The 14,294-nt window shown below is 42.4% G+C and overlaps 2 protein-coding genes across 8 annotated transcripts in view; one reads left to right on the top strand and one right to left on the bottom strand.

Moving 5' to 3' along the window:
* The window catches only part of LOC131103955 (rho GTPase-activating protein 6), a 41,724-nt gene extending 35,859 nt beyond the window's left edge, over positions 1-5,865 (bottom strand). For 2 of the 5 annotated variants that reach the window (XM_058050536.1, XM_058050537.1), the window contains exons 1-2: positions 5,743-5,852; positions 2,924-3,436 (exon numbers count right to left, since the gene is read on the bottom strand). In XM_058050536.1, the coding sequence (XP_057906519.1) occupies positions 2,924-3,373 (450 nt within the window). In that variant the 5' untranslated portion in view covers positions 3,374-3,436; positions 5,743-5,852. Of the gene's footprint in view, positions 1-2,923; positions 5,559-5,623 lie in introns of those variants that run through there. The other 3 variants (XM_058050533.1, XM_058050535.1, XM_058050534.1) reach the window with 3 other exon arrangements.
* A 928-nt stretch (positions 5,866-6,793) lies between these two features.
* On the top strand, positions 6,794-13,926 carry LOC131103957 (male-specific lethal 3 homolog). 3 transcript variants are annotated; one of them, XM_058050544.1, is made up of 14 exons: positions 6,794-7,238; positions 7,684-7,766; positions 7,840-7,935; positions 8,032-8,126; positions 8,205-8,302; positions 8,534-8,659; positions 9,035-9,192; positions 9,270-9,428; positions 9,507-9,736; positions 9,810-9,899; positions 10,174-10,283; positions 10,863-10,962; positions 11,073-11,157; positions 13,716-13,926. In XM_058050544.1, exons 1-14 carry the CDS (start codon positions 7,140-7,142, stop codon positions 13,813-13,815), a joined length of 1,629 nt encoding a protein of 542 aa, XP_057906527.1. In that variant the 5' UTR covers positions 6,794-7,139; the 3' UTR covers positions 13,816-13,926. The 3 variants fall into 3 exon arrangements, with proteins under 3 accessions (XP_057906527.1, XP_057906526.1, XP_057906528.1); XM_058050543.1 differs by having other exon boundaries at positions 6,800-7,238; positions 8,531-8,659; XM_058050545.1 differs by lacking the exon at positions 6,794-7,238 and adding an exon at positions 7,369-7,524 and having other exon boundaries at positions 8,531-8,659.
* Positions 13,927-14,294: the final 368 nt, after the last annotated feature.

The following is a 14,294-nucleotide window of genomic DNA, read 5'->3' as shown; positions in this document are numbered from 1 at the left end:
TCTCGCTGACCCGTGACAAACCGCATGAAACAGAACTAGGTCACTGTAACACATATAAATATGCAACGGGTACACATTTGACCTGAACGACTTTTAAAAAAGCACACTATCCCTGCCTTCTGCATCCATAATGAAACTCAATACCACTGCACGCTTGTTGGAGGGGAGCTTTAATCGGCAACAGGCTTGAGATTCTGTGTGCGGAAATTAATGTTTACATTGGGCCAGTCTCTATTTCAAGCAGGGATCTTTTCACTTGTTGTTGAGAAAACAACCCAAAGGGGACCTGAGATCACCCAAGCTGGGACTCTGCCCAATATACTTCCAATAGTGTATTCAGACAACTATACTTGACTCTATATTCAGCATGATGTCGTTTTACATTAGGAACTACAACAGCAATCATCAGAGAAGTCTGCAGAGAAACAACATATTTGTGTTATTTTGTATGACCAAATAATTTCTTGCAGAGTTACTTGTGCTTTTAATGTATAAGATCAAAGGTATGAATGACGAGGTCACACAATATGTAACCTTCATTTCAGGAAAAAAACTTCAGCAACATACGTTGCAGAGGCATATGTATATACAGTATCTCCTTTGAGACCAACATACTGATCTGTAATTAGGCTGGACATGCTGGTTACCAGAGGCCAGTTAAACTGAATAAAAGACCATAATCAGACAAGAGTCAGAGCAGACCCAATCTCCCAGGGGACTGTCCAACACAACCGGTGATGCTTGGCAACAAGGAACAACAAAATCTCAGAAAGCATAAAATACTAACAGTAGTGTTTGTATTAATGTCTAGTTTTCTACAACACTGCTACTCTTTAAATCTTAAAAGGTTGACCGCTGGGCAGATAAAAATGCTGCAGGCCTTTTGCAACAGCTTGATGGCATCCTGTATTTTCATCCACATGACCTTCTATAGTGTTGCAAGCAGGTCGGCACCCTTCCTCGAGTGGTACCACGAGGAGCCCGTTTCTCTTTGCTCTGTTTCATCTAGAACTTTAATATCAGCATTCCACCAATGTCAGACTTTCATGGTCATTTGCCTCCAACCTCCTCACTTTAGATCTCAGGGAGGAACTCGGCAGGAGGAATGGTGAAACAAGCATGTTCAAGAGTGCAAGACTCAGTTTACACTCCAGCTGCTCTTAGCAATAATTTTAAGTTGTTGTTGATGGAAATAAAGTGCTTCAGAAACTACCTCTACCAAGGAATCCAAACCAAGCACGTAAAGTACCCCCCTCCCCAAACTGCTACAAACTTGCTGTATGCAATACCTGTGCTTGGATCACTAGACTGACCATATTGGGCCGAAAAACAAAACTCAAAGAGTTGCAGATGAGCCATTTTAATGCCCTTCAGTTTGTTTGCCGTGCAGCATAAACAATGAAAAACCTGCAAAGCATAATTGACATGCAGCATTGTGCACAGGCCGTCTGCCTTCTTGCTTGCTTGCTTTGCTAACAATTACTTCTGAAAAACGGCGGTGCATATTTTTTTGGACATTTTTAGTTGGTTTTGCTATACAAATGTATCTAGACATTGACAGGTGGTGCTAGTTGTTCCAATCTTTGCACAAATTTCCCTCTGACAAGTATTACACTTGTACATTTACGACTATTTCTTACTTTCTCTTATAATATCAAGTTTTTTCTCGTACATTTACGATTTTATTCTTGTAATATGAGTTATGGCTCGTAAATGTACAACTTTATTCTCATGATATGAGTTTTTCTCATGAATTATTGACTTTATTCGAGTAAAATTATGATTTCTCTGAAATTTACGTTATTCAAATAAATCAATGACTATTATCGTAATATTGCAAATTTTACTATGTAAATATTTACTTTATCTTGTAAATGTACCACTTTATTTTCAGAAAACGTTTTTCCTCATAAACTTTCTGGGGAAATTGACCACTTCATTCTCATAGATTTACAACTTTATTCTCGTAATATGAGTTTGTAAGATTTTTGGTCTGTCGTAATTACTGAGTTTTTGCTCAGACAAATGGGCTATTCTATTCCAATTCAAAGCTATAAACCCTTACATATTCACCGCTCTGCAACTGAAATATTTTCACATACGCCGTGAGATGCAATAACTTCATGGTTCAGGCTAGACTAATGACGCCAAACTGATGGCCTCATGTAATCCTCAGTGGATCTGTTGCAGGGTAGGACGAAGATGGGGTTGCGAATAACATGGAAAATTTAGTTTTGTTGTTGGGAATGAGTGTGAGACGAGCTCCAAGAGGAGTAGAGGAGCAGCTCCCTTGAACAGGAAGTGATGCAAGAACTGTTCAAGGGCCGCCTGGTTTTTGACCCTGCACCCTCTCCGAAGCGTGAGAACCGAGTCCTTTAAAAATCCTCACACACACTGTAAAGCAGCAAACAAAAGAGGAAAAACACACACCAACCCAGCAAGAGTCGACAAAACAAGTGGGAAATCATCATACATTCCCACTAGTGCGTGTGGACTTGTGCCAACTATGCACCCTATAAAGCCCCCCTGCTAAAAATAAGTCTCCAAAGTATGTTTTGGTAAAGATTTCATACTTAGCCTCACTCAATTTCAAGCCTGCTTGAGGCCCAATCGCCTACATGAGGGCAGCACCGGTGGAAAATCTATCTGTGCACTTGAATGCACCTTTTGTTAGAATTATTTAATCCAAAAAGCATCATAAGATCTTATTTAGCTCGCCTTAAGAGATTTCTTTCTATGAGGTTCTGAGAACCACCTCCCCGTGACCCATATAATAAGCATTGTACCCCTGGTCAAGACAACTGCTGTGAAGCAGCGTCCCGGCAGATGCCAAGGAATAGTGGAACTATTTCACTTGTTGAAAAAAATCATATCCAAGTCGATGGAAAACAGAAAGAAAATAAGTTATTATGATTAAAATTACCTCTGACTTCCACACGACGTCAGCATGACTGATGGGTGCCTGGGTCCTCCTCTGGAGCCACCTCCGGGGTGAGAAGAGTGATCCGGTGCTCCCAGATGGAACGGACCCCCGCAGAAGCAGTGGTAAATCGCCGGTCGTGTTGCGTTTGGAGCGCTTAACGATCTCATAGTCAAAGTGAAAGTTAGAACAAGGGGATAGGTCCAGAGGTATGGAGGGAGAGGAGATGGATGCTGCGATGGGTTCTTTCAATGTTAAAGTCTTGGCGCGCGTAGCCGGTTTCAAAGGCGCACAGGCGTCCTGTGGCACCGCTCCTTCGGTCCCGGTGCTGCAGTGTCTGATGATGGCGGGGTCCAGACTCCTGGTCTGCCGTAACCTCCGTTTCGTTAACGCTTTGGAGGCTGGAGATGAGCACCAGAAGACGCTGTTGAGAAGTCCCTGGGCTGCAGACATGGCTCTTTCTTTTTAGATCCGACCAGTGCGTCTTCCTGGAGCCACCCAACTAAAACGATGAACCTTGGAGAGAAAAGCGCTGGATGTGAAACGAGAAAAACATTGATTGCGCCACATTTGGCTGCAGAAGTGGCGCCAGTGCGGTGCGAGTTCATCTGCAAGACGGTCAGGCCCAAACTGGAGTGGGGAGAGAAGACAATTTAGGGACGTGCGTTTCATAGTTGTGTGGGCGGGGGCCAGAAAACCTTCATCTTTGGCATGCTGAGTCCTCAGTCCTTTACATTTAATTTATCAGTTGGTTTGTGTTTTAGAGGCAATGTTTTAATGCAGGTGTGTCCAAAGTACTGTCCAGGGGGGCATTTATGGCCCACAACTATTTTTCTTGGCCCTGCACATTCAAAAACCAAACAAAGCAAAACTTAAGAAAACAACAGTAACACGGAAAAAAGAATAATTTCTCATGAGCATAAAGTGAAAATATCAGCAGAATAAAGTCATAATATTAAGAGAAAACGGTTGTAATCTTACGAGAAAGAAGTTGGAGTTTTACAAGACATAAGTCATAAGATGGGAAAAAAACGATTCAAGAAGTGAATAAAGTTGCAGTTTTTGGAACACTAGGTTGAGGAAAATTCACTTAATCATTTCACAAGAATAATGTTCAAAGCTATACGTAACTTTTTGCGTTGATTTTTCAATATCCGTCTGTCATGGTTATATCCGATGCTTTATGTCCGAGTATCGATGCAATTGATTAGTTGCCATTCAAGTAATGTTAGAACGATATATGTCGTCTGGAATGGCGACTTGAACACAGTCCAATGTATAGGGCCATAGGAATATAAATCGATATAAATTGATATGTCAGTGTAGTGGAATGACACTGTATTTTCCTCCCTAAGGTTAAGGTTCTTGACTTTCTCAGAGAAGCTTCCCTTGAGGCTGTCAATCTGCAAGCTTAGATCTCACCGTCGCTACTACCTCATGTAGCACTTCCAGTTTCTCTTTCATTACTTCAATGGTTTGGTCTGGTTTTTGATTGTGGACCCGGATGTCTAAGGCCTGAAATCATAGCCAATTGTCTTGAAGCGCTCGCGGCTCCCTGCAGTAGTGCCTTGCTTCAAGGCATCCGTACCTACCACCGGTCCAAGTTCAAGTCGAATGTGTCAGCAACCTGTACTGATCTTGTGAAACCGACGTGTGGTCAGAGAGTGCCATAATAGTTCAAAGCTTTTGCCGTGATCGTCCTTTGTGGTCAACAACAATAGAACACATAGGAATAAAGTCGTAATATTACAAAGAAGAACATTTACAAAGAAAGTTGAAATATTTAGAGTAAGTACAAAAAAGTTCATACTAATAATAGACTTTCAGATGAGAGGCATTTTTTTTTTAAAATAGAACTTCTCTGTGTATTACACAACATCAAAGTGGACCTTACATCCTTTCTTTTTTCAGTATGTGGGCCTCGGTAGAAAAAGTTTGGACACCCCTGATCTACCATGTGTGTTTCATCAGTAGGTCATTTGTGAGTGGGGAAATGGAAGTGGTCATATGTGTATGAATGTATGGTGAAAATGGAAGTGGAGAAAATGAAGCGACAGTAGAGGACGGTTTGGAGGAGGGTGCTGGATTTGTGATAATGGAGTGCATGAAGCGCCACTGCACACACACACACACACAGCATGACACTGATAACAGCTGAGACAGATTTGACCTGTCTAAAAACAGTCTGCAGGCAGGCAGAAGGAGACCGTGAGAAAACAGAGAAGGAAAACAAAGTGCATGGAAATGGAGACATGTTGCCTCTGAAAATTTAAAGCACATTACCATATACTGTAGACAGAATTGCTAAATGTTACAATACAGCTGTTCGTGTGAATAAATAAAGGTGTTCTTTCTCTGCCCAACCTCCTGCTGAAACTAACTGAGAATCCTCATGTTACTCATGTGTGACACTGGAAAACACACAATGCAAAGTATATCAAGCACCGCCTGTGTGGAGGGAATAGGTATTCAGGGCTGCCTCTCATGCCAGTTTTGTTGAGTATGATATATACACTGACCATATTTGGTATTACAATATTAGACAGTGTGAAATTGCTTCAAGCCAATGCGCTATTCAGTTACAGCTGTGCAGGCATGCTTTCCTACCCTGGGGTCAGTCTAACTCTGCATCGTTTGACAGATATGAATGTGCAAGGGTCACAAGGTTCGAAACAAAACAAATCAAATTACTGATTGACCTACTTTATGAACATGAAACTGTGTAGTCCATTGCCTTGTTCCATTTGTTAAAGCAAACATTCTAGCGGATACAAGTAACAGGTAGTCAACCATTATACTAGACCATCAGTGATTCATAGTACCTGTATATTGGGTCTGTTTGCAGAGGTATGTGTCGCAGCACTCCTTGCATGAGCATTCCCCAGCCTGTCTGTCTTCTTCAAAGTTTTATATTTGCTGAAGCAAAAGCACTCTGAGGAATCAAAGGAAAACTTGTCAAAAAGGGACAAACTCTTCACAAAAACAAGGCCACACTGCCTACTAGTGGCTACTGCGAGTTACAATAAGCAACAGCACACTATGATGCAACTGAACAGTCCCCATTGCTCTAACTTCTAAAATAAAACGTATAAAATACCACGTACATTACACGCTTATGTATGGCTAATACATTATTTTTATTATGAACATCATTTTATTGTCTACAGTAACATAGGCTGATCTTTCCATCTGAAAATCCTGGCCTCAAAAAGTGATATTTTTAATGTTCACATGAAAAATCCTGTCATCGTGTGCTCTGGCATGCAGTACCTGGTTTTGGCCACTAATTGGTAGTATTGGCTTGTTTTTGAGGGGAGGGGTTTTCCTTTTGTTCGGCTCAAGAAGCATTTCTTCCAGTTGAGTGATGTCTCAGAGTGCTTATTCCTCCAGCAAACATTCAAATATAAGACCAACGCGCCGAGTGGTCATACAAGGACTGTTGTGACATATACCTCTGCAGGCAGGGTCCAATTGAAAATATACTGACAGTTAATAGAAACGTTGAGGCAGAATTAGAAAATACAGGCTGTGCACCATTCCCGGGCTCTGGCTGTACTCACACATACATATGGATGAGCACTGCGTACTTAGAGTGAAGGCGCACATTTTGGCAGTGTAGAGTCCAAAATTTATTACAGTCATTGCGCACGTGTCAGAAATGACGACCGTAATAGTTAGCCACTTTCTTCCTCTTAATTCCCTTTTCATTAGTGAATCGCAACCATTCAGTTCCGCATTTCCCGCTACGTAACCAAGATGGCGGTGACTGAGGGTGGTCAGGATCCCTGCACACTCGCTATTTGGAACAGTGAATGCAACATCCGGGTACTGACTGTTCACTTCGTTTTACCGTACTTCATAATGAAAAACACTCATGCACTCAAGAGTGCAACATACATCCGGGTACTGGCTGCTGACTTAATTTCGCCGTACTTCACAATGGAACGCACACACGCACTGAAAGTGTAGGTGTGAAGTGCACGAATTGAAACGCAACAGCCCAGGTCATGAGAGCGGAAGTGACGATGGGGAGTTGTGAAGTCCAAGGATTGGTGAAGACACAAGGAGTTAACAACGCCAGCCATCCACGCCAAGCATATTTGTTTTTATAAAGGACTTCCGAAAGGGAACGGAATCCCCCGGGAGTTTTTTTTAAGAGGCGGTTGATAAATATGTTGCAGTTTAGATTGATACCCCTCACACACGTAGCCATGAACAAATGAATTCGCGGGGTATTAAATTTAAATTCCATAAAGGAGAACGAGTCCTGTGCTTCGAACCAGATCCCTCCAAGGCTAAAGTGTTGTATGACGCAAAGGTAACCATCTTCATCTTCATAGTAGTGATTTTACAGCAAAGAACATCTGGTAGAAATGGACACATTTCTTTGCACGCGTACTTATATCGAGGTGTTCTGTCTTTGCTAGCGCTAGCTAAGACTTCCGGTTAGCATGCGCTGCGTACAACTTGTGTTTAATGAATGTGTCGTCTTATCAGTAGTTGTGGTGTGAAGCTACGAAGACCGTTATCTTAAATTACCACCATCAATTTGCTAACGTGCTGACTGTGATATGCACGGACAGCTTGCTGAGTATTAGCATGAGGTATTACCATTGTAACCCAAAACAATGGCAATATCGTTTTAAACGCATACTGCGCACCCAGATGTCAGCATTGTGTCTATGCCATATTGGTTAGCGCTCTACAAACTAACCCTAAATCAGTTTGTTGAGTCCACTCCACGTTTGTATGTTTCATTGCAGGTCCTTGATGTATTGATAGGCAAAGATGAACATGGAAGACGAATCCCGAAGTACTTGATTCATTTTAACGGTTGGAGCCGAAGGTAAGCATATTGCAGACGTGTGCTAACATTGTATGGTGTATTCAGTTTATTGTTTTTGGATGTGTATGTGCAGCTGGGATCGTTGGGCAGCAGAGGACCATGTCCTAAGGGACACTAAGGAAAGCCGTAAATTGCAACGTAAACTGGCGCGTGAAGCTCTTGGTCGCATGTGAGTTGATATTGGAGGCACATTCAAGTCTCTCACTTGAGGGCATATGGTTGATGATAAAGTGCATGAAGCATGTGTCTCGTTTCCCTGTGATAGGAAGAAAAAGGGATGGGCAAAGAGACGGCGTCGTCATTCTGGTACTAAACCCTCTGTGAAGATTCTTCCTAAGGAGGATGACAGTGATGACACATGTGAGGAATCTTCTATTTGTGTTTTCTGTCATTGCAGGTAGTCATGAAATAATATTCTCCTGCATATTTTGTCATTAGGCTTGATTTCATCTTCTGGCAGCAGCGAGGGCGAGGACTCTGAAGCAGAATCTTCGAATAGCGGAGACAGCACCTTCTCTGAGGACGTCAACAAAATGGTGAGCGATCCTCCATTGGTAACTCCACTGACCTTAGCTTGGCACAAACATTGCACATCCATGGCCATAATAATGAGCACAATGTTTGGTCTAAATTGCTTATAGCTGCTTATAGTCAAAATAAGGTTGTAAACATTCCTCACTTTGTCTGGTTGCACATATTTATCAGTGATTTCGGCATATAGTTTCCACAGAGAGCTTTCTTTGTAAAATATGTATTTGTTGCAGAAGGTTGAGCCAGATATCAATGTCAAGAGGGAGAATGAGGACAAAATTGTCCACGTCGACATCAGTATCCCGGACATTCTCAAGAAGAAGTTGGAGGATGACTGCTTTTACATCAATAAAAGGAAGAAGGTATTTTGATGCTATGATGAAGGAAATATTTGTATTTGAAAAGGAGGGTGCTTGACATTTTTTAAATATTATGTTTTGGTTTAAGCTTATGAGTTTGTTTCACACCAAAAATGTGGTTCAGCATTCAGTTATAGCTTGGTGTGGTTTGGGGCGCAACAGTAGCCTGTGTTAGTTTATTAGGGCGGCAGTGAAGTGGCAATGGAGTATTGTATAGGCTATAGTAAAACATGCAGACATTACATCTATTAATATTCATTTTCTACTCCTCATCCTCTTGAGCAGCTTTTGTTGTGTTTATGCTGTTGAGTGTGGAACTTTAAATTGTACCTCCTCCCTTTCCTTAGCTTCCATTATGACCATTTTATTTCTTTCTAGTTGGTGATGGTTCCTTGTCAGATGAATGTTGTGCACATCCTGGAATCCTATGTGAAGCATTTTGCCATCAACAAGGCCTTTATGGCCAACGAGCGGTATAGGCGTCAACAGAATACGACACAGAGCAGCAGCCCTCAGCCTATCCCTCCAGAGAAGAAGTGAGTATGTTAAAAGGAAGAAAAACAGCATCAGCTGCCTAAAGCAGTAAGCGTTAACTGTTGTCTTTGAATTAAAGTGAGGAGTTGTGTAAGGAAATGGCGGATGGCCTGAGGATCACCTTTGACTTCACTTTACCCATGATCCTCCTCTACCCGTGTGAACAAGCTCAGTTCAAGAAGGTCAGCTCTTCTCGGCTTTTCTTGGCCATCAATGAAGAATCCCCCTGCCCCAGCAAGTAAGTGGAAATGACTAAGGGTCTGTACACAGATCTGCAGGATCAGTTTCATGTGAGGCGTTTTGTCTGTCCTTTCAGTGCCCAGCGAGAACGCAGTCCCAGCCCAGTGGGTCACAACCCTCCGACACCTCAATCAACCGACAGCCAACCTGCCCTGAGTGACGTTTCTGCTGCGACGCCCACTGCCCCCACACCGAAACGGCGCCGACACCCTGACATGGACTGTATCTCATACCAGTCACAGTCTCTCAGGCGCTCCACAAGGAACACACCCGGCGGGGAGCGCCCAGCTGAAGGCAGCAGCTGCGGTAAAGGGGTTTTAGTTGAGACTTAGTAGCATTGATTGTTGTACATTTTCTCCAAATGAATGCTTTTTGACAGGTGGAGGCAGTGCCACGGCGTCGCCACAGCTTAAACGCGGCTTGATCGACACCGCATCCCAGTCAAAGTTCATCCTCAACCTCGACAGAAGTCAGGGTCAAGTCTTTTTTTGATATATTTTTTAACGAAAGATTTATTTTCCAAGTTTAAGAAACTCTGCATATTTAAAGAGTTAATTGATTTGATAGAGTAATAACATGTCTGGTCCAGTAGATGGGGCAAGAAAGCTTTTGTTGCCACATTTCTATAGTACATACTGCTGCTCCCTTTGTGGGTGTGTCAGTAGAATTAAGTTTTGCTTTGTTCGCTTAACCTGTTCTGTTTGAGATGAGCTCCAAAGGAATCTCTTATCGTCTCTGTACAGAAACTCCAGTTCACAGCGGCTCATCCTCCCCATTGCCCTTGACTCCAAGTAAAGAAAGAAGCGGACCTTTTCATGGACTTGAGAGCCGGCGAAACAACGAGCTCAATGAGGTGACAAACCAGTGTGTTTGTTTTAGCATGAAATAGAAATTAATTGTTACTGCACAAATGGTATAATGAAATGAAAGATGTATTAGCTTGTGTGAGACACAATTGTCGTGTAAAGTCTGAATTATGCTCCTGTGCCCGGATGTGCCCTTCCAGGAAATTCTAACATCAGCGGTGACACAGACAACAGAACTGTGATTGTTTTTCCTTTGTACATTTCAGTTTTTTTCCCTCTAGTACCAGCACCATAAAGTCCCACACAAAAGAAACTGAGCAAGTTGAAGACTGTCTCACTGAAAAGTTTGTCAATATGAACACCTATGTAATACTAGAGCATCCCGATAACTATTTTTGCAGTTCTATTACCAAGCTAAATTTGAACAGTAGAACTCAGCTCCAACACTGCTCATACACACAGGTCTGGCAACATTCAATGTTCACAGAGAGGTGGATTCATGAACATCAGCTAACAATATGTTAGTTTTATGCAGTGGCGGAGCCAGAATTTTTTTATTGGGTGAGAATATTACTCTTATTTGCTGTTACATACAGTAAGACCCTTTCCTCCATCCTGATTGTCAGGTCCTCAGTTGGAAGCTGACCCCTGATAACTATCCTTTGAATGACCAGCCTCCTCCACCTTCCTACCTTTATGGTGTGCAGCACCTTCTTCGGCTTTTTGGTGAGTTACTTCTTCCTACATAAATAGGTGAATCCATGCAGCAATAATATGATTCCAGATGCTTGACTGACATGTTTATCGCGTGTCTCTGTTCTCATTTACTCAACCAGTGAAGCTTCCCGAGATCCTTGGAAAGATGCAGATCCCTGAAAGAAATCTCAGAGCTTTGGTGAAACATTTGGAGCTTTTTCTCAGGTGATAGACACAACCAAATTATTTTACTGGTGTGAACTGACCCAAAGCAAGTGCTTCACAATGTAAGGAGTAAGGGACGGCCGATACGTTGGACGGCCGATATATCGGGCCGATATTTGCGTTCTTTACTTGAATCGGTATTGGCCGGTATACGCAGGGTTTCGCCGATGTGTTTTTCCGCCGCATGATTTACACACAGGCATCCGCCAGGCAGCTTTGTGTTGCCGGAGGACCCTGCAACACACGCAGACGCGGTACCCCTCCCACACCGCAACAGTGGTGAATCACAACAAGGGTCCGTGTTCAACTTTTAATTAGCCTCTAACAGTTAAACTTGGTTGAAATATTTCCACCTGCATTGAAATAGGAAACATGAACGGCAAGTGCATGCAATATACGTGCTTGAAAATATAGTTTAGTTTGTGGGTCTGAAAACCAGGAATGCTGCTGAATGCTTCATCTTTAAAAGTGCCTACCGTTGTAATTAGGGAGCTGTTGATGTAGTTGGAGGCTAATATGTACAGCTGTTACCAACACAGGTTTAATGTCAACGTTGTCAATTCAGTCCCATGGTGTTTGTAGGAATTTTATTCAGCGAACGCCGAGCTGAGGTGAAATGCGTGTCGCGTTATGTGTGCGCGCTCTCTCTGAGCATGCGCGCACACAAAGCGGACAGGAGCAGCCGTGTGTGCTATTAGAGGTCTTTAGCGTGCACAACACAAACTTTAATGATGAGAGAAATGTTTTATATATCGTACTAAATTGTGTCAGTGTGATGTGTTTGTGTGTGTGGAGGCGAGGTGGGGGGTGCATCTCACTACGGAGGAGCAGTCATCGATCATTGATGCTAGATAAAACTTAAACTACGACAGAAATGTTGCACATGGTTGAATATTTATTCCTTTTAAAGTTGTTAATGCCGTTTATATGTGTGTTTAAGAAAGCTGAATCCTTCTGTGTTTACATTTAAATAAATATTTGTTTAAACTTCAGACCTGTAAGATTTGTTATCATTGTCATTTTTTCATGTAAATTGAGGCAGCAAAAGCAGTATCGGCCCAAGCAAAATCGGCCATCGGCTAAGGGTGATGGAAAAAATCGTCATCAGCCCGAAAAAAAACATATGTCGATCCCTAGTACTGAGTCAGACAATATCATTAAATGGGAGCAAACGCTATAAATGTGAGACTACTACAGGGGCAAATTAATTTTGAGGGGTTGAGTACAGCCATAGTGATGACATTTCTATGGGGTTGGTGGTCACAGACCACAATGACAGGCTGGTCTCTATTCATGAAACAACCAGTGAATCCAGATGTAAAAAGGAGCATATTTGAATCATTGGGAAATAATCAGTAAAGCAATAGAAAAAAGCTTTGAAACATGACAAAAATGTCAAGGAGGAATAAGTAAATGAGAACATGAGTGGTTCGTCGGGAGGGAGAGAGAGAGCATGTGTTAGCGGGAGGGAGATGAGTGGGTGTTACACAAGCGCGGGAGTCTAATCTTTAAATCCTCCCTAGCGATCTTCAGTTGAGCCGCTCCCAAACCTGAGGGATTTGGTCCTCGGTCTCTAATCAAACCCACGCAGTACTGCTTTCTGCCGCCATGTTGTGCTGTGGAGCACTACCAAAACCCACAAAGATTGCACTGGTCCCCAATTGAACAATAAAGATGTTAGATTAGAATGAACCAGACTGTTAAAAGATGGGTGGTCTCAAAATAGCCAGCGCTTAAGCTGACAGTATTGTGCAACATGAAAGGATTACATCTCGAGCATGTACCTCCTCATTTACAGGATGGAAGGACTCAAATGTAGCATTCTCATTATGAGATTGTGACAGTCACCATATTAAACACTGTTTCTTAAGAGGTTACGTTGCATTAGTGGTTCTTGGTAAAACTCATCACTCAGTGTCAAAAGTTTGGGGGTTGTCAGAGTAAGTAATTGCAAGAATTCTTGTTATATCAAAGAGACTTTTTAAAGGGGTTCCCTTTTTTCAAATGGGGTGAGGTCTTGTGTGCATTTGCCATCCTATCCTCATCATTTGCTTGCCTTGTCGTTGTCAAAGCGGCCTTCAGTTTCTTTCTGATAAGTATAATTTGTTTGCATTGAGATTAGGAGGAACGGTGGAGTTAAGATGAGATGGCAAGATTTAGAGGATTTGGCCGAGTAGCGGATACTAAGAAGATTCCGGATTAGTTTTCCCCGCAAATGATTAGATGGAAGGGAGGAGGGCTGGGGAAAGGGTGGGGTTATGCTGACTGCTGGTCAGTCATGTTCCGTCTTTCTTTGACGCATTGTGTATTATGTTTCTGCCAGTGGTATGGATATGGTTTAGGAGGCTGTGTCTTTGACATGTATATCCAGATGGAGGGCATTGGGTCTGGGATTTCTGTGTAATGAGACATATAGAGGGAAAAGGTTACCAAAGGTTTTAGATTGTTGCTTTTGAAATATTTCTGTGACCCCTCTGAATCTCAGCAACAACAACCCATGTTCAATCGCTACAAATACCTCACTCCTTATTCTTCTCTTACTCTTCTCTGTCATGTAGGTTTCTGGCTGAGTTCCACGAGGATTTCTTTCCCGAGTCTGCTTATGTGTCGGCATCTGAGGCTCACTATAACATGAAGCAACCAAGGCCTACTTACTGAAGGTGGCGAATGTTCTTTGCCCATCTTTTTCTTGTCGTCACACCAACATACTGTACCCTCTCAGCATGACGTTGGTTGTTATAACCATAGGAATAAAAAATACCTATCTTCCTTGTAATGTTAAATCTCTTTGTTCAGGTAGCTGCTCAACTATGTGTTGTATTTATCATGTACATCATGCATTGATCCTCAGAAGTGCTTCAGCATATCAGCAAAAATATTGCCACGTTTGGCCAACCCGTTGCACCTTCAGGAAGTGAAAATATAAGCAAGATTATAGAGGTTGGTACCTTATGCATTTTTAACAGCTTCCACTACATTTTTTTCTCTGGGGGAATTTGAGTAAAGCATGAGGTGAGAGGTCTGGCTTAGAATCTGTTTGTCCATACCAATTAGTCTTTGAAGTTGTTACACACCAGAATCCAGATGGTCTTACCCGGGCTCACACTGAATCCGTTTTGGTTGCTGGAAGCATTCCG

The sequence above is a fragment of the Doryrhamphus excisus genome, chromosome 16, assembly GCF_030265055.1.
Source record: "Doryrhamphus excisus isolate RoL2022-K1 chromosome 16, RoL_Dexc_1.0, whole genome shotgun sequence".
Classification (NCBI taxonomy): domain Eukaryota; kingdom Metazoa; phylum Chordata; class Actinopteri; order Syngnathiformes; family Syngnathidae; genus Doryrhamphus; species Doryrhamphus excisus.
This window is presented reverse-complemented; position numbering and strand designations above follow the sequence as displayed.

Bases quoted from the DNA above. Each gene is read 5' to 3' on its own strand.
- LOC131103957 (XM_058050543.1), top strand. From the start codon at position 7,140: ATGAATTCGCGGGGTATTAAATTTAAATTCCATAAAGGAGAACGAGTC. The intron at 7,239-7,683 runs GTAACCATCTTC...GTTTCATTGCAG, and splicing joins AAGTGTTGTATGACGCAAAG to GTCCTTGATGTATTGATAGG. The intron at 7,936-8,031 runs GTGAGTTGATAT...TCCCTGTGATAG, and splicing joins CGTGAAGCTCTTGGTCGCAT to GAAGAAAAAGGGATGGGCAA.